Genomic DNA, 19212 nt, shown 5'->3' on the forward strand with positions numbered 1-19212 from the left:
CTGGGACAGTGTACAGAAGACCTCTCAAATCGTGTGAAATGCATGAAAGTGGATGTTCAACACTTCCGGCGCTAGGAAGTGCTGCTGCTTGGAATGCGGACAGCCAAGTGCATCTGTTAACGCCGGAGGAGGGGAAAAAACCTCCAAAAATTGAGTAAAAGTGGGGGGGTGGTACTTAAGTACAAGCCACTGTTGTCCTTCTGGAAAAGTGCACACCTGACATCTGGATTGTACTCAAGTTTCTGGGAGTGAAAGCAGCAGCACTTTTACTCAAGTAACTTTTTGGATCCTTTTTCCACCTCCAGTTAACACAACAGCAAAGCTCTGGTGGGCTGGACTTATGTTCTCCTTATACAGGAGTTGCAGTTAAGAGATTCGGTTGGTGGCGAATGGCAATGTGTGTGAAATCTAGTCTGTTCTCCCAAATGAATATGTACATTGGTGTATAATTGTGTGCCAGCCCTCTGTTGCTTACGCCCCAGTTTGTTTCATGCGGGGAAGTCCCAGCCAGAAGCAGGTTTGAGAGCTGCATGGCCATGCAGCAGGCTGGATGATAACACAAAGTTGTATAACGGTTGGCTTCTCGAAATCCTGGCGCTGCTGTAAATGTAGCAGTGGCATTTTACTGTAGAAGGGGGAAACTTTCAAAGGCCCGCCTGGAAGTTAAGTGGCAACCCATGCAGCCTTCAGTGGGCATTAGATGCCTAACTAGCCTTTGGGCCTTTTGAAATTTTCCACCTTGGAGTTTAGAGTGGGGGAGAAAATCTGTGCAGAAATCAGGTGGCCCAGAGTTGTAGGGAGTTACATGCCACAGGATAGGAGCTGCAGTGGACAAAGTTGTGGAGGCCAGAAGACCAGGGTCCGGATGGAGAAGTTTGGCTGAAGTGAGTTCATGGAGGATTGTTCTCAACTGGACGTGGAGCTCAGGTAGGGAACAGAGCTGAGAGAAGCCGTGAACGTCAGCGCTGCGATGGGAAGGGAAGCCCCCCGGTGTAATCTCGGTCCTGGGAACAAAGGATGCATGTACCACAGGGAATGGGAGAGGGAGTTAAGCCCTGGGGAGTGGAAGGGGCTTGCAGAGCCCCAAGGTGCTCTAGTTCCTCGTGCTACCTATGGGCTGCAGTCTCACCTTTGTCTGCAGCTAGACATAGACCCCAAGGCCTGTGCCTGGGGGTGTTTAAAAATCCTCCCCCATCACCAAAATCAGGCTGCCCTAATCCTGGTGTAGACCTGGCAAGGCCAAGGGAAGAATGCTTCTGCCCAATTAACTACAGCTGGCCGCACGGGGCAGCGATGCAGAACCCCATCTGTTGTGGGACGCGGGTCAGACAGGCTGTGACCAGCTGTGTTTGGCTTTTGCAGTTGGACCTACAGCCTGCTTCCGAGGAGCAGTGAGCTGAAAGGACAAGACCAAAGGTGGGTGCTCCCCACAGGGGCAGATTAATGCCTAGGGGCCTGGTTGCAGGGGGCCCTGCCAATTCAGGGGCCCCGAAGGAGCTCTGGAACCTGTACTAAAGGGGTTGAGCTGCTGGGGCTGGAAATGGGTCCCCACCCCCTGGACTCCTCTGCTGGCTAGACTGGAGGCTGGCACTGGGCTGGGGTAAGGGCTGCCTGGGGAGCTGGGTCACTGGGAGAGCCCCTCTGCATCTGCCCTTTGCAAGGATCTGGAGTGTCAGTTGCCCTCTCAGCTGCATCACTGGACCCCCAGGTCATGATGCCCACCCAGGTCAGGTGGAGGGCCTGCGGCTCCCCACAGTGGCCCAGGGTCCCTGGATGGTTCTCGCCACCTCCTGGCCAGGGGGTGGGGCCTCAAGGAGTGGTGGGACAGGGGCCAGGACCCTGGGGTGAGGGACGCTCAGGCACTGGGGCAAGGGTTGGGGAAGCTCTGGGGTGGAACAGCCAGTGCAGGCCAGGGTGGGGGTGCTCTGGTCTGTGGGGAGCAGGTTCTAGGGTGAAGTAGCAGGGTAGTGTCAGGGTGCAGTGATCGGGGGGGCGTGGAGCAGCTCTGGGGGAGTGGGGCAGGGCTCTGCATTGGCACCAGCTTTCTCTTCCTCGTGGCTCTGCTGGCTGCTGCCCGCTCCCAGGGTCAGGCTCGCTGCTGCCCACATGTGGCTGGGGGAGCCAGGTTGCAGGTTCGTGGCCTGGCTCTGCAGCGTGCGTGTGGTCTGGGGGGGGGGCACCTGGCAGGATTGTCAATGCATCTCCCTGCCAATGCAGGGCCTTGGGCGCCAGCAGGTTCGCAGCCTGCTGAGGGCTGTGGCGCTCGCTCTCTGTCTGGCTGCTGGGGCTAGTGGGGAGGTGCTATGCAGCAGGGGGTCAGCTGGATTGTCTGGGGTGCCCTTCTGGCTGCCTGCACTCCAGGATGATCAGCAGGGGGCGCTAGAGCAGTGGTGCCACACGTGGCCACAAGGGGGCGCAGACCAGGCGTGAACGCCTTCCCAGGGCCAGTCAAGTCAGCCCCATGGGGTGCTAACCCTGAAACCCGACTCACCCTCTTCCCTGCAGATCAGGCTGCTGGTGCTTCACCCAGGTCTCCAGCCTGAAACCTGGCGCCGGGGAGTGTCACCCAGCCTGGCCCGGCTGGGCAGGGGTTGTATTTGCCTGCGTGTCCCCACCCCTTGCAGCCCCAGCTGTGGTTGGAGTCGACGGAGGCAGCAGCCCCTGCGGGCGGGTGACTTCCTGCAAGGGTGTCTCCACTGCTCGCACGTGTGCGAAGAGCGAGAAGAGGCCACCTTTCCTGCACAGCCGCCCCACCTCACCCCGTGCCCTCTGACGCGGCTGGGGTCCTGCCGCCCCCTCTCCCTGAGACAGCTCAGGCTGGAAAACCCCTGGCCCCTTGCTCCAGTCAGGCTGAGCAATGGCACCGAAGAGGGGAGTGAAGAATTCCAGACCCCCCCTTCAGCTGCCCTCCCCTCCCCTCATCTGCGTGCCCCGTGACACAGACGGGCACCCCCAAGCTCCCCCAGGCAGCCCGGCAGTGTTAGTGGCACCAGGAGCTGTGGGGGCTCAGCACCCCTGAGGGGGCGCCCAGAGCAGCTCCCAATTGGCACCCCAAAACCCCGGGCCCCTCTCCGGAGCAGCCGGCGCCCCAGTGAGGGGCGAGCGAGCGACCGAGCCACCAGCGGGGCAGCAGCTTGTGCTGTCCGACCCCGGGGCTGGCAGGGGTCTCCCCGAGAAGCAGCTGGGGGCTGCAGCAGGAGGCGGGTGGAGGGCCAGGATCAGCCAGGAGCGCTCCAGGGAAGGAGGTTGTGCTGACCGGCTGCTGCGCCCAGCCCAGCCCAGCCTGCCCGGGAGACGGAGGGGAGGGGGCCGGCTCTTTGCTGCTCCCACCCCTTCCCCTCTGGAGCTCTCAGCCGGGCCTGTGGGGCAGGGTCCCTCAGGGGCTCGGCCTACAGAGGCCTGGAAAATCCCCACCCCAAAGGTCCCTCAGGCTGGGCTGGGCTGGGCTGGATCCCCAGTCAGGCGGCGGTGTGGGGACAGCCTCGGCCGAGGGAGCCCCGCGGCAGGAGTGAGGGGCACCGGCAGAGCTGTGGCACGGGGACGCCCGGGTTGGGACAGGCGGGGAGAGGGCAGCCGGGGCGCTGGGCTGCAGGCGGAAAGGGGCAAGGACTCGTGTGAGCTCCCTGCCCTGCCCTGCCCTGCCAGGCTGGAGCCATCTGTGGCCTGGCGCCTCTCCTCAGCCCTCTGCCTTGCAGCCAGGCCGTCTGGGAGCCTGCGTGGGCTGCCAGCTCGGCTGGCTGCCGGGCAGGAAGAGGCAGCCGGTGAGGGAGGAGGGGGTGCTGCCGGTTGGTAACTAACCTCCCTGCTTCCTCCTCCCTCCCCAGGGCAGTTTCGCTCTGACTGCAGGCCGGGCTGAGATGCGGTGCTGCTAGCCCGCCCTGCTACCTGGCTGCTCTCCCCGGAGCCCCGAGATGGCAGGAGGGATCCCAGGCCACCTGCGAGGTAAGCTGCCCCCCTGGCACCACGTGGCCGGCTCGGGCGCCTGCTTTGCCACCAGGGCCACCTGCAGTGGGCCTCTGCGACCGTCTCCTGGCGCCACGGAGGGGCCAGCAGGGGGCGGGGGCGCAGGACTCCTGGGTTCTCTCCTGGCTCCGACGCCCACGGGCTGAGCGGGCACGGGGCAGCGGCGGCTGCCGAGCGTGCGTTGCTTTCGGCATTCCCAGCTTGGGAGCAGCTTTTCAGAGGATCCTCTTGGCGCCCACTTGCGTGAGGGGGACTCGGCTCCACTGCCGCCGGGGCCCGGCAGCACCCCGCAATCCAGCCCTGAAGTGGCCCAAGTTCCCAGGGTTTGGCTGAACGCGGGGGCGGGGGGGGGTGTCTGTCACGAGACAGCTTCTGACCTGGGCCGCCGCCTCCAGGGACCTTCTCCCCGCCCAGAAGAGAAGAGAAGAGAAGAGGGCGACTCACGAGCCAGGCCCAGCGCCCCGGGACAGGGCAGCGCCGGGGCCTGGGGAGGCAGACGCTGGTGGGAGCCCGAGGAGGTTCGGGGGAAGAAGATGAGCGAGGGGAGTCTTCTGCCTGAACTCCAGGCTGGATTGCTGGGGCTGCAGGCCGGGGCCCTGGGCGTGAGGCCAGGCCACCTGGCTGGGGATTGTCTGAGCTGAGGCTCCCCTGGAGAGGCTGGGGCAGGAACGGGGCACTCGCCGTTTCTGGGGGGAGATACCGGGGGGCGGTGAGGGCTGCGGGTGCTGGGGAGATATGGACCGGGCTTGGGGCTGGCTTGGGTTCTGTGCACTGGTTCTGCCTGGCCCGACCCCACTCCTGGCAGGTGAGGCTGGGAGGAGCCCTCGCTTGGTCTGCCCTAGGGCGCCCAAAACCCTAATCCGCCTCTGCCAGGGAGGGGTGTTCCGGTGCGAAGGCCCCGAAGGGCAAGGAGGGGAGGCAGGCCTGTGCCCCTGCCACCAGGGTGGTCGGAGTGAGGCGGGTCGGGCCCATGGCGCCCCTACCAGCTCCAGCCCTAGGTGACGGTGTGCAGGCGGAAGGACCAGCCCTTAGCACCGCCCCAGTAAGTTAGAGGTTCCCGGCTCTGGTTGGGCTTCAAAAGGCTGACGCCCTGGTGTCCGGGGGAGACGCGCAGCCCCTGGCATGGGACACACCAGCTCCCAGCCCGGGGCAGGGGAGAATAGATCCATGGAGTGGGGGCACCCACACCACTCAGGACAGGAGGGCTGCGTGCTGCCCCCTTGGATAACAAAGCCTCTGGGTTCTGGAGCTGCACCGACCAAGGCTATGGCCACAGACGTTCATGTGGCTTCACCACCGCAGCAGCCGGAGGAGCTGCGGGTTGTTAGACCCACAGGGACATATCCTGCCCCCCAAGCAACTCCACACCCCCTGCAGCCACCAAGCCAGGGGCCTCACCCAGAAGTCTGTGGCAAGCCACTGAGGCCAGAGCAAACCGCCGTGAGCCGAGCCAGGTCTGCTGCCACCCCTGAACGCCACTGGAAGAGCTGGCAGCGTAACCTGTGGGGTAGCGGTGTGATGGGCCCTGGGCCGGTCCCCAGGTGGCGAGCCTGTCTCTCTAGCTGAGCCTTGGGAGACAAGTGGGGTTCGCTGTGGAGGTCCCTGGGTCGTTCTCTGGTGTTGGCTAAGAGGGCGGTGGCCACAGCTGTAACCCTTCCAAGATTTCCTGGCGCTGGAATCCCGCCTGGCCGCCCCACGGGACAGGCCTGGGAGGTTGACGCTCCCTCCTGGTAGGTGCAGGAGAAGGGCCCTTTGCAGATCTGGGGAATCCGGGGAAAAGCCCCGCCCCGTTCAGGCTTCAGTGTTGACATGTGAATCAGACCTGTTAACCAGCAGCGTTGAGTGTCTCTGGCCTGTTAACCAGCTGTCTTGCTTGTGGTTGTGACAACCAGCGCGCAGCCTCCGGCTGAGTCAGCAGCGTGTGCTCGTTGCAAGTGGCCTCCTCCGGGCCTGGCTGCGAAGAGGATTGGTCAAGGACTGGGTGATCCAACGATTAGCAATTAGGCAATTCAGCTCATCAGCTGAGGGCAGGGAAGGCTGGAGGGAGGGTCTAGACAATGGCTGGACCTGAGCGGTGGCCCCCGGCCTCCCCATCCACCCAGCCGGGTCCGAGCACCTCATCTGATCTGGGCCAGCGTCTCAGGGCATCATCTTCTCGCCAGCCACGGGCAGGGGCCCCCAGAGAGAGCCCCTGCCCCGCCGTGCTCAGCCGAACAGCAGCGCGATGATCAATCCCCTTTCACGCGAGCGCAGCCGTTCGGTTCCGGAAGATGGGTCAGTGCCAGAAGGTTTTCCGTTTGTGCTGTGAGCCCAGGTCTGAGCAGTCGGCTCAGAGCTCTGGACCTCCCCTGTCTCTTGGGGTAGATGCGGCCTTCATCGACTTCCCCTTGGGATTGTTTCAGCGCCGTGTCCCCGAGTGTCTGGCTGGAAGGGGAGTAGGTGCTGAGGATTATTGATTTGGGGGTAAAGGCAGTCGGGCAGTGCAAGGGGGACAGAGTCATCCTCTGCGGCATGCCAAAGAAAGGGGCTTTCAATGGGTTGGACGGCGCAAGGGTTCTTACAGGGGTGACGCAGTTGGCCTGGACAGGAGAGAGGCCGAAGCCATCGAACACCTGGAAGGACCTCTGAGGAGGAGGCCTTAAAGATCCCAGGGGAGTCAGGAGCCTTTGGGCCACGCGTCTGAGATGAAAAGCGAGCCCGAGCGGTCGTCCAACCAGAGCGAGAGCTCCCAGCCGACAGCGCAGCGGCTTGCGGAGCGCGAGCAGCCGTGGAGCACGCCCAGCGGCACGGTGCAGTGACGCAAGCAGCAGTGAGCGTCCATATGGGACGGGGCGTCCTGGCGAGCTGTGGCTCTTCACCTGGGCTTGCTGTGCGCTCGCCTGCCACGAAGTCAAGCCCTGAGCGTGAGCTCCACACTGCTGGCAAGGAGAAGCAGGCGTGCAATCAGGAAGCCCCTGAAGCCCAGCCCCGGAAGGCTGTTCATGGGGGTCCACAGAGGTGAAGAATGACCCTCGTGTGCCCTGGGTCAGTCCATCTCCCCGGACCCCATTCTGGACGTCTCCACTGGGGAGTCACCTGCAGGCTGCACGTGTTTATGGCGATTCCTTTCGGCCTGCGGGGGATAAGGTGTAGTCCTAGCCACCGCTACCGAGCCCTGCCGTGCGACGAGGCAATTGGCGTGTGCCCACACCACGGGGCTGGCACTGGGACACCAAGACAAGGTGGAGGTCGCTACAATGGTTTAGGGCAGCGGTTCTCAAACTGGGGTCCATGGACTGGTACTCCAGGGGTCCAGGGCCACCCACCATGCTGACCAACTTCTCCCCTCCTTCCCAGGGCCTCCTGCAGGCTGGGGATTCATTGTTCAGGGTCAGGCAGGAGGAGGAGCAGTGGGGCCAGGGTGGGCTCAGGAGGGGGGCAGGAATGGATCTGGGGTCGGAAAATGTGGGATGGGGCCAGGCAGGGCTGAGCACATCCAGAGAACATTAGAAGCCACCTTTGGGTTCTGTGAACGATCTGGTATCGAGGGGGGTCCTCGGGCTGCTAGCGTTCGGAGGATTGCGGATTCAGGTCCTTTCCAAGGAGTGTGTCTAAATTCCCAAGGCTGTTTGCAAACTCTCCTCCCAGTTTCTCACCCACAGACCCTGGCGTTCTCCTCCTGTGACCCCCTTCATGTGTCCCCCTTAGTGGGGCACAGAGAACCCAGCTGGTGACTGGACCCTGCTGAGAATGCAAAGCAGAGGGGTCTGCTTGCCTGGCTGTGGGGTGGAGGGCATCTCCTAGGGCTTCGGGGAGACCCTGAAGTCTTTTGCGTAGGCCGCTGACGGGCTTTGGCTGGGGTTGGGGGGCCGTTCCGCCTTCCCATAGTTGCCAACGCCTCTGCTTGGGTCTTGCCTTTCCAGAGGGCATCGCAGCCTTGCTGGGCCCGAAGCACATCGCCCTGGCCAAGCTTGTCCAGCTGCAGGTCAAAGCCACCTATGAAGACGACATCTTGGTAGGTCCTGGGAACTCGGGGCTTCCATCCCTGACTCGGAGGGGGGGCCGGAGGGGGGGCAGCCTCGGCAGGCTAATCACACGCCCACTGGCGTGTTCCGATGGCATGTACCGCTGGCTCAGGCTCCCCTATAGGTAACAGTGGGTTCTAATGGGGCTGTTACACGCCCTGCGTGCCGGCCCTGGCGCGAGCAGTGCGTAGCAATGCCCTGCGGTGAGCATGGCTCTGACCCTGATTTACCTCCCATGCAGGTGTTAACCCGCTGGAGGGCGTACGTGCTGCCAGCAATGCTCCCTGTCCGGGTGAGTAGCTCTCTGCACGGGGGTGAGGGCACGCGGCACTTTGCCTGTACCTGGGGTGTGTGTGACCTTGAGAAGCCAAGGGAGGGCAGCGCTGCCGAGTGAGGAGGTGGTGGGGCTGCGGGGGTGAGGGGCAGGTTCCCCTCCTGGAGCCAGGAAAGTGCCCAGGCGTTGATTTCCAGGCTGCCCAGTCCAAATGGGCGACTGGCGGTAAGGAAGGAGCAGCACTGGTGGTAATCGGTGGGTGGCATGGCAGGTCTTGCAATGCATTGTGCGCTGCAAAAATCCCACCCTCGCTTGGCGCAGTCTATGGCTGGTTTGGACCCATTGCTCAGCTGGGGTAAGTCTGCTCCTGGCCCACCTGTGGATCCTCGTTTCTACCCAGCTGCCCCCTGGTCCCTTCCATAAACGACAGCCCCAAGCCCGTCTCGGGGCGCTGGCTGCTCTGAGATGGATCTCGGCTGCACCAGTGGGAGTCAGGGGTTTAGATCCCAGCCCCAGCCTTTCATGGGCATGAGCACAATAAGGGATCCCAGCCTCCTTCCAGCTGACAGGGCTGAGCAGGGCAGCAAGGGAGGTTGGTCTAGGCTAGGGCAGCTGGCAGCACAGCCTGTGGGCCAAGGGAGCCCGCACGTGGTCCTTCTCCTTGTCCTGACAGAGGAGGTGCCCCTGGGAGCCAAGGAACCCTGGCCAGGCCCTTGGGATGAACTCGGCTGTGCTGGGGTGCGCAGACCCAGATCCCCGCATCCGTGGAGCAGGGAGCTGGTCCGGGGGGCTGGAGCCTGGTAGGCGCAGAGCAGGCTGGGGGCAGCCACGCACTGGGAGGGGGTTCCCTCCAGTTTCTTTTGAAACTCCCCATGTTTGCCTCGCTCACGTGCGGGAAAAAGGCGGCGGAGCCTGTCGGGGAGTGCGCCAGCAAGCAGATCCCTGCAGCCTGAGCGGTGCCAGGCCCCCCCGCCCAGGGCAGCTCCCTGCTCACTAGGGCTCCGCTCTCAACGTCGGCTCCCCCAGCCGTGCTCCTTTGCCGCATTTCTGGCTCTCTTCCCGGCATGGGGCGCGAAGGCCGGGGGTGCGGGCTGGCTGGGGGAGGGGCTCAGCTGGCTCCCTGCTGGAGATGGGGTTGTTGGGGTGCTCCAGAGGCCAGGTAGGACATAGACACTGGTGCCGGGGGGGTCTCCCAGCTGCTGCTGGAGCCCCGCACCGGAGATGGCCGGGGGGCTGGGGACTCAGTCTGCAGCGGGTGCGGAGGGGGAAGCGGGCTGGGCCAGAGGTAGATTTAGGGCTGGAGGGATCAGCTCAGGGCGTGTGGATCGTATCCCGCTGCCGGCAGGTCGGGCAGCAGCAGAGGCTCCATGGCCCATGGGCACACAGGTTGGGAGGGGGCTGGGAGGGCGGGGCGGGCTGGCCCTGGTCTGACCCGTCTCTTCCCAGGTGCGGAGCAGCTTCAGCTTCCTGGAGGTGAGAGAGATCGTGACGCAGGAGCTCAGCCAGGTGAGTGCAGCCAGGGCCCCTCCTGCGGGACACACAGCGACAGCCCATCCCCGCAACAGAACGGCCCGATCGGGACAGCTCATCTCTCCACCGCCCATCGGAGACACCCACCTCCAGCCACCCCATTGGGACGCCCACCTGCCTTGGGGCAGCCCCAGGAAACCCTTCTGTGCCCCACCCACTGGGAACCCCCCTCCATTCTTATGGGGACCCCCCAGAGGCCTCCATGAGCAGGTGACACCTGGCTGCACCCAGGGCACCTGCAACTCCGGCGCCAGTGCTGGCTGGGTGCCCTGGGCAGGGAGGTGAACCTGGCCAGAGCCAGCCTCTCCCCTGATCTCTGGGACACTGGGAGCTGAGCAGCGCCCCACAGCCAGCCATGGGAAGCTGCAAATAGCCACCTTCCGAGGAGCCTGTCCCGGCCCCCGAGCAGCCTCCTTCCTGCAGAGCTGGTGCCACAACCGGGGGCTCTCCTGCCAGCTGTCACGCCAGGGGTGGGGCAGTCCCTGGCCTCTCTGTGGCTGTGACATTTACTGAGCTCCCGGATTCGGGCTGAATGCGCTTTCTTGTTGGTTGTCTGGTGAGCAAAGCCCCCCACCAGAAGGCCACGTCCTTGTACCTGCCCGTGCTGCGGCCTCGAGGAGCAGGGGTGCGCCCGGGGTTGAAACTAGGATCGCTCCACGCAGAGCTGTGTGCTGGGAGGGCTGAATTGCAGACAGCGCTGGCTCTGTTTGCACGGACTGGCACAAGAGCCCACCTCCCGTTGCACCTCTAAATTCAGGGGCACACGGGGTGCATGCACATTGCAGATCGTGGCTGAGTACAATGTTTGGCAGGAAAATAGGAGTTCACGATTTCAATGTCTCCTGTCTCCGGGCCGCAGCCTTTCCGCAGAGGGCTGGGATACGCCAATTACGCAGACAGTCCAGATTTAGCCAGGCAACATGTTAAAACCCGGCAAAGGCTCTTATAGAGGAGATTATGCATCTGGCAAACCTCGTTGACTGAGCTGCAGAACAGGCAACCTGAGAGAAACATCCTTCTGCATGCATTGACTGGAGCCCGTCAGACCGCAGCCGCTCTTAGCCGCCAGGGCAGGTTGCTGTTTGTGCCCTTGAGTCCGATCTTGCGGCTCACTGCAGCCTAGGAGTTGCTGCTCTTTGTTGGAAGTCACATAGGCAGCCGGGGATCAGAGCACGTGTTTCACGTGACGTGTCTGTGGGAAAGGGCAAGTCTCTTACAAGTATCAGCCGGGCTAGCAAAGAAGAGATTGTTCTCCGCTCAGGACCTATTGCCCTGGTTGTCCCCTAGAGAAACAGCCACGGATTTGTCTCCCAAAGCCCCCATGAGAATTTGCTGGGTGTAAAACGCTTGCCCTGCTTACCTCAGTGATGTGTGAAGAGCACAGTAGTGGGTGTGGCTGGTGCAGGTAGGCTGGCAAGGCTGGCTTAGGAGAATTGTAAGCCCCGGCTCCTTGGGAGGGTCTCCTTGGGGGTGTGCTTCTGGGGAGCTGCAGAGAGCACCAAGGGCTGGATTTATATGACTCAGTGCAGTCTTGTGACATCTTCCCACCCTGCAGGGCCAGCGCGGTATTTCGGTAGGCCAATAAAAGCCGATTAATTGTTCTCTTTATCATCACAGCAAAGGAGCGGGAGCAGAGCAAGGAGATTTTTAGGTCTGGGTTTGTACGTTTTCATGAGGTGTGTGTCCGGCCGCGGGAGCGCAAGGATGATTTGGTTTATTGCCTGATGCTACGGCCGCTCGTTGATTTGTTATGGAGGCCCACTGCTAAGGCTGAGTTGAATGCTCGAGCTGGGATTTAGCCAGTTTATGTGTGGAAAAACCCTCATCAAAATGATGGTCTTTGCTGGTCGAGTAGTGAGTGAATTTTTCTCGGAATGTCGCGAATCATTAGTTCGGGTCGGGGATAAAATGGCATTGAAAAGTGGATCCTTTGGTAAACGTGGCACCCTTGAACTGACCTTCTCATTTAACCCGGAATGCTCTTGGTAACCGAACGACACTGGAAGCGTGTGAGGCGGCCAGAAGAGGGGGAATCAAGTCAGGTGTGCCTTTAAATCAGTTTAACCTGGAACCGCAAATCAAGGGCGAGGGAAAGGTGTCGCAGGAGGGCGGCGTTCACGTTACTTGGGTGCCACAGCTGTGTCTTTCCGTCCCTTTGATTGGCTGGCATGATTTTAAGTGTAACTTGGGATTTCTTGGGTTTATAACACCTTAATGTTGGGACCACATCTGGTACCTGTATCGTGTTCTCCTCCGCCAAATTGCTGAAGCGTTTTCTTAACCGTAGGTCCATTTAAACTTCGTCTCTGAGAATGACGTGTAATAATGCTGTGGTTATGTCACGTGGTGACAGCTGTCCTCCATCGCGCCTCCAATGTCAGTCATCTCATCCCTGCAGGTTGTCATAGAAACAGATACAGCCTCTTTCGTCTTCAGGCTCATGTCACTGGACGACTTGGAGCAGGTGGTCGTCCACATCAGCATGTCGCTTAGGAAGGTCCTGTCGGACTATTCCCCTGGGTAAGGCTGTTCCTGAAACAGCTGCGTGGTGGTTATAATAGGTTAACCTGCCTTGTTGCTAGTGGGGCAGCCTCTTAGGGGTCTCTGGCCTCATGATCTGGCCATTTGGCTTGTACAGAATTAAAATGCGGGGCATTTTAATATAAAGCCAGTGTGGGTTATGGGGTAGAGGTCTGGGCTGGGTTCTATTCTGGGCTGCACTGCAAGCCCATTGGGTGACCTTGGGCAACTCACTGCAGCCCTCTTTGCCTTGGTTTCCTCATCTGTGAAATGGGTATAAGACTATCCATTTGAGCAGGGAACTGGGGCTCTGGGCAGGCAGGGGGCTGGACTTGATGATCGCCTGAGGTCTCTTCCAGCCCTGAGATTCCTGTGATGCGGCTCTCCCTTGTAGAGAGCTTTGTGATCTGCATGTGGAAAAGTGGTAGGTAAGAGCAAGGTATTCTAAGGAAAAACACACAGCGAGTACTAAGGGTTACAAAGCTGATTAGTATGACAGGTTCCTATCTGAGTGAGTACCTCCGTTTCTGGTCAGTATAAACCTACTAGCAGACTTACCCAGCATTCCTTGGGCCCTTTGGGGGAGGGTACATTTCCCCCAGCTGGGCCAGGTCTGGGTTCATCGACCCACTGCACTCCCCAGCCAGAGGGAGGAATGCAACAGACGCTGCCCTTTTCCCCCACTCCCTGACAAAGGGGAATAGCCAGCAATGGGCCCATCTGAACAGAGAGGGTGTGCCGGCTCCCTCGCCATTTCTAAATGGCACCAGATGGGGGGGAGGCTTGGAGCTGGGGCAGTCGAGAGGGGAGGGCATGCCCCCGTCTGCCTGTTTCACCTACCTAGTGATTCTGTCTCTTTCCCCAGCTCTGGCCCTTCTTGCCCCCTCATTATCATTACACAACACAACTGTCCCTGCCAGCAGAGCCCCTCTCTTTCTGTTTGTGGAAAACAATCCCATTCCAGGCACTTCCCATTGTCTTGGCGCAGCCAAACCCTGCCTTCGCTTTCGGTTATGATAAGAGGCAGCTGCGTACCGAATTTTGCGGCCCTGGCTCTTGCCATTTAGGAGGCGTTCTTGAACAAACAGGCAGGCTGACAGACAAACTCTCCAACGTATAGTAGATCTGCAGGGCTGACCAATTTCTTTACTTAACCGTGCATTGTTTTTCACAGGAAACTGCTCAAGAACTGTCCCCCCGATCTGTTTGAAAGGATTCAAAGGAGAGCAGACTCCTTGGAAGACATGCTGCAGAAAAACCAAGGCCCCTGTGGTAATCTGACCTCCGTCACAGACACACCAAAATACCGTGAAGAAAAGCGGTGGGGGGGGTTTAGTGGCTTGGGGTGGGATCTTCCAAAGCTCTGTTGACTTGAACGGAAGCATAACCAGGGCTGGGCAAAGTTCCTCCAGGGTAGAATACCCACATTGGCTGTTTAGCAATTGATTTTCATTGGGCGCTGTAGAAATTATAACTAGCACTGACACCCGCAGACACCTGCGCGCCGGCCTCAGCGTGTTCGGTTGGCTATGGAGCAGCCTGCACCATTGTCATAAGCTGGGGAAAATATTTATACGATATTGGCACCAGTCCTGCAAAAACCTCCGTGATTCTTGTGTTTCGATGAGTCGTCCCGGTGATGGCGGTTACACATATGAGGCAGGGCTTCTAGGAAAAGGGAGTTCTGATGACGTACAATGGGAAATTGTGGCATTTCCCGATTTTTCTTTTTTATCCCCCAGGGGTTAGCTTTGCGATATTTTCTCTCTCGTTGCAGTAAGGAAACTTTGCAGCCATCACTTTGTGATCTAAACGTTCTCATTTAAATAAAGGACCTTTCAGCCTGCAAAGGTTGTGCATTACACATAATGGCTTGGGTCCAGTGAGAGAGGTCAGAGAACTCAGTACAAGAAGAAAGGGAGATAAGAAAGAGGGGAATCGGTCTCTATCCAACAGAGAGGCCTCCATTCCAAGATTCAGGCTTAAAGGTTTAATTGGGCAGTTCTCCCAGCCTTCCCTCTTCTCTGGATCCCATAATTTTTGGTGTTTCTCTTTCCCTGAATGCCCTATTTCCTCCCCGGGCTGTGGCTAACATTTCTGTCCGTACTGTCTTCTGTTTGCAGGCGGGTTTTCGGAGACATATGCTGCTTTGTGTGATTATAATGGCTTCACCTTCAGAGAGGAGATCCAATGGGTAAGCCGGTGGAACCAAATTCGGCAGGTCGTTTCAAGGTCTCGGCACTAGGGGAGACGTATGGGATGGGTTTTATTCCAGTCTGAAACAATACCGGCCCTCTCTCCAGTTGGCTATAATAAGCCATCCTTCGGTGTTGTGCTACATCGTTGTTTAATTTAGGCAAATTTCCACCCCCAGTTGGGTCACTAAATTATCAGCCCTGGAAAGGATGTGACTTTCTTTGCACTGGAGAGAGAGAGACGTGGACAAAGATGAAGTTGCTAAACACTGGCATTTGAGAGGTTCTCATGAAACCTCCTGGAAATAACCTCACCTTAGGTGTGCGTTTGGTCCAGGGATTTGGGACCGAGCTGAAGAGCCATAAATTCCAGCTCAGGAGCTAGGAGGAGGTGCCTAGTCGCACGGTGTCCAGATCAATGGGAGGTGAAGTCTTCCTCGGCACCTTCTTTAACTGTCTGGAAGCATGGGACCTTCCGACCCCTTGAGGTGATCCGGAAGAGGTTGCAAACATCAAGGGCAGGAGGAGCAATAGTACCAAGGAGCCAGAAATCCAGGAAGAAAACAAGCAAGAGAGATTGAAACCAAGAGAGAGATTTTACCGTGGAGCAAACGGTCAAGGGAAGCAATGACCTCCCACTGTCTTGAGGGCTTCAGTTCAGGGTTGGTCACCTCTCTCTGCTTTACCATGGTGCAGGAGATGCATGTGGATCTGACATAGGCATCATACTAGTCCTGGGGAATAATTACATGCCACACAGTTGCTGGTGGGCAGGAGGTCCTGGGGAAGACAGCTAGATGTGATCGGGGAGGATTGGGTTAGATGCAGCTTTGTAAAGCAATGCGTTGGCTTGAAAAGATCCATGCTGGGGTGTTTCAGGGTGCAGGTTCGGCCTAGCAGGGAGATGGGAGCCGAGCTCTGTGCCGTCCCTCCTCGTGGCCAAAGCCACCAACCTCCATGGGACTTCTCCCTCCGGACCCATCCAGGGTCTCCCTGAGCTGCTAGGTCTCCTGGGGGGTCTGAGGGGCCCACAAGGAGAGGGACCAAGCCCCTCAGGGGTCAGATGCCCTCTGGTTGGCACACCCTTCAGACTGCAGGTGGCTTTTCGTGTGGGTGAGACCAGCCGGTGTTCCCTGGATCGGCTTCTCTTCCCTGGCTGCAGTGTCTTCCTGCCCCTCCGGAGAGTCTGTGGATCACCTTGTCCCCTGCAGAGAGCTCTTTCCTCTCCCCGCTAATGACACTTCTCCTAGCAATGAGCCAGCTGCCCACTGGGACCTCTGCTGTCTTGCTGTGCTACAGCCCTGGGTTTTGTGTTCTCTCTCATGTTCCCATGGCCCTTGATTTCAGCAGTGATTGAACAGACCTCATGCACCTGCTTGGGTGAGGGCTCCCTGTTGGGCGGGGTGCTGGGCCAGCTTTCGAGGCGCTTAGGACATGCATGGTGAATGCAGACTGTTCACCGTTGTCAGCCTGCGTCCTGGTGGTGGGCTGTAATCCGGCCTTGTGGCATCTCTCTGGACTAATGTATTGACTGGTCTTTCTGTCAGGATGTGGACAATATCTACCACAGCCAAGACTGCCGAGAGTTCAACTTGCTGGACTTCACTCACCTGGAGAGCAGGTGAGCGGCTGCCGAATTCTGCGATCAAGATTGCTCCAGGCAAAGAGAAGTGGGAAAACTCACTGTACCTCCACGGAAGGTCGACCCCGTTAGGGTCGATCTTCTGGGGTTGGCTTTCATGTGCCTAGCGGGACCGCGCGAAACCGAACTCCCAGAGGTCGACGATTGATCCCTATGCTTCTCGCTCTCGCCAGGAGTAAGGGAGGTCGATGGGAGAAACTCTCCCGTCCGCCTCCCTCTGTGAAGACGGCTAGATAAGTTGATTGCAGATAAGTCGATTCCAGCTACTCAATTGCCGTGGCTAGAATTGCTGATCTACAATAGACCTTAATGTCTAGTGTAGACCTGGCCTGAGAATATCATACCCCACGGGCCCTGTGCTACATGTGCTTGCAGGCTAGTGTTTCAAATGGAGTTGGACTGTGTATAAATGTCTCTTCTTACTCCCCGGACCTGCTCCTCACGTGTGTAGGAGTCAGCTCTCCTGGCGTTAGCAGCGGACAGAGGGTCCATGCGCAAAGTGGCCAGGAAATAACAAAATGAGGCGTAGTTCTCCACTTCCTATTTTAGTTGCAGAGGTGGCCGTGTTAGTCCATTTCAGCAAAAACAAGGAGTCGTCCTGTAGCACCTTGAAGGCTGACAAACTGATCAGGGCGAAAGCTTTTGAGGGCTGTGGCGAACAGTGGGATGGAATTTCACAAGGCTGGTCCCTTTTGATAAGGAGGAGAATTGCTAAAGTAGCTATTTCGATGGCAGGGCTCAAAACTCTGCTTATTTTGTCAGCTTGAAGGCTGACAAACTGATCAGGGCGAAAGCTTTTGAGGGCTGTGGCGAACAGTCCAACTCCATTTGAAACACTAGCCTGCAAGCACATTAGAATGTCTTATTTGGCTCTGGCTTCTAATTTCACCTCCTTTAGGAGCATCTGACAGAGCTATTTCAGACCCCTGCTTGTCTTTGGAACTTCCCCCACGGGCAGGAACTGTGACATTTAAACAGCATCTTCAGGCCGTCCATGATTAGGGAACAGCCTCTCGATTACAGCGGGATAAAGTTTCTCTTGCCCTCCACCTCCAAAGAACCAGCCGCAGGTTAACCAAGAAGTCCGTGTGTGCCCCGTCTGCCTTTGTGCACGGCCCCCTGCGCTCTGAATGCCAACCATTGGCCTAGTCTGAGCCCACAACGATGGGAGAGCAGAGAGAGAGCCCAGCTGTCCCTTATGGCTCAGGCTTCCACCATCGGCTGGCTGAGTTTCTGGCTGCCACCTCTTGATTGTTTGTCATCTTCTCTGTAGTGGCTTAACAGCAGCAACAATGAGGAATCCTAAAAGACTATTAGCTTTGTTTGGGCCTAAGCTTTTGTGGGCCATACCTGCTTCAGCAGCTGCGTGGCCAACCCGCAGCTCTTTTAGCCACTGTATGCGGCTCCGGCTCAGAGCCATGGGCCTGGAGTTACCGTCCACCGCTCCACCCCGGTGTTTGGTGGGAGAAGTGCGTGGTGGCGGCTCCGGTGAGTTGCCGGCATCGAGTATGAGCAGGGGGGAGGGGGAATGGGGGTGCCTGGCTCTGGGGGAGGGGAGGGCATTGAGCCACGTATTAGATAGAAATAACTTTATAATACGTGGCTCTTGGCGCTCTGTCCACGTGGCTCTTCGTCCCACCCGCTCGGCGCCACAGGACTAAAGCTGAGGCCCAATAAATCCCTTAGTCTCTGACGTGCCACCGGACTCCTTGCTGGGTTTGCAGATTAACCCGGTTTGCGGTAGCAGCGGTGCTTGCGTGAGAGAGGCCAAGAACTTTCTGTGGCTGTGGCCTGTCTCTCTGCAGGCGAAGGGCCGTCTTCGGACGCTTGGTCCGAGCAGCTTTCTCACGCAAGGTCCAGCTAGAGAGTTGTCACAAACAGAAAGTTCTTCTGTGCAGTGCACAGCCAAGCTGGGGCCCTCCGCGCCGGAGAGAGTTGGGAAGGACAGGCCCGTAACGGGGCTCACAACGAGCTAGGTAAATTCCTGGAGGTTGGGTCCATCAATGGTGGTTAGCCAGGCTGGGTGGGAATGGGGTCCCTGCCTGTTTGTCAGGGGGTGGAAATGGATGACCGGGGAAGGATCGCTCCGTGAGTGTCTGGGCTGTTCACTCCCCCGGGACACCTGGCTTTGGCCACCGTCAGAAGACAGGAGACTGGGCTTGATGGGCCTTCGGTCTGACCCACCGTGGCTGCTTCGCTGTTCTTATCTTACAGTGATGTCACTTCTGCCATAAGGGAAGGGGAATAAGCTACCCTTAGGGCCGGTTTATGCCAGTGTAATTGTGTTTGTACGAGAGACTGTGTAACCGGCACACTTAGGTGTGGGTCATTGTCCCCTGGAGTGGCACGTAGAACACTTACAAGCACAAAGAATGAGTCCCCTTTGAGGGTTAGCTGAGTGCTCCAGAGGTCCCAGGTTCGAGCCTGCCCGTGGGCAGTTATAATTGCACGGGGATAACTATTTCAGTAACAGACTCCTATCCAGAACCAATGTCATTGTACTGGTCAAACTTTTACATGGAGGCCAGGCCTGAGAGAAAGAGAAACCAAAAGACCAAAGTCGCATCTGCCCAAAGGAGCAGCCAGGGCCCTGGCCCTGCATCACGGTCTGCGCTGGGGCTCGGAGCAGAGTCTGTAGAACTGAAAGTGCATCGGGCAGGAAAGGACCCACCCGATGGGGACCGACCTGGAGATGTCACATGTCTTCCAGGCCTCAGCTCCCCATAGGAGCCCCAGTGAGCTTTAGAAACACCTAGAGCAGATGTTACCTGGGGCAGGATTTCGCCAGCCACTCTGCTGGCAGATCAGGGATGCAGGTGGCCTTGCCGGCCGTCGTGCAGTGGCTGTCAGAGTGCTGAGGAGTCCAGCGGTGGCTTTAAAATAGCTGAGTGTTATCAGCTGTCTCCCAAGTGCTGGGCAGCAACTGACTGCCCCGTTCTGTTGCTGTATCCCCCTGCAGAGACGTGGCCCTTAGCATCACAGCGCTGTCCTTCAACCTGTGGTTCACCCGGCTGTACTCCAAGGACTTCAGGCTGGTGAGTACCAAGCGCCGGGCCGGCGACGCTCAGAAGCGGCTCTGCTAGA

General features: G+C 58.8%; 1 protein-coding gene across 1 annotated transcript in view; it reads left to right on the plus strand.

Moving 5' to 3' along the window:
• The first annotated feature begins 3911 nt into the window (after positions 1 to 3911).
• Positions 3912 to 19212, plus strand: part of CARMIL2 (capping protein regulator and myosin 1 linker 2) — a 72845-nt gene continuing 57544 nt past the window's right edge. The window contains exons 1-9 of the mRNA XM_075009116.1: positions 3912 to 3942; positions 7866 to 7957; positions 8209 to 8259; positions 9688 to 9747; positions 12170 to 12291; positions 13466 to 13563; positions 14415 to 14485; positions 16034 to 16107; positions 19088 to 19163. Of these exons, the coding sequence (XP_074865217.1) occupies positions 3912 to 3942; positions 7866 to 7957; positions 8209 to 8259; positions 9688 to 9747; positions 12170 to 12291; positions 13466 to 13563; positions 14415 to 14485; positions 16034 to 16107; positions 19088 to 19163 (675 nt within the window). The remainder of the gene's footprint in view (positions 3943 to 7865; positions 7958 to 8208; positions 8260 to 9687; positions 9748 to 12169; positions 12292 to 13465; positions 13564 to 14414; positions 14486 to 16033; positions 16108 to 19087; positions 19164 to 19212) is intronic.

Source organism: Carettochelys insculpta, chromosome 14 (assembly GCF_033958435.1).
Source record: "Carettochelys insculpta isolate YL-2023 chromosome 14, ASM3395843v1, whole genome shotgun sequence".
Lineage (NCBI taxonomy): Eukaryota > Metazoa > Chordata > Testudines > Carettochelyidae > Carettochelys > Carettochelys insculpta.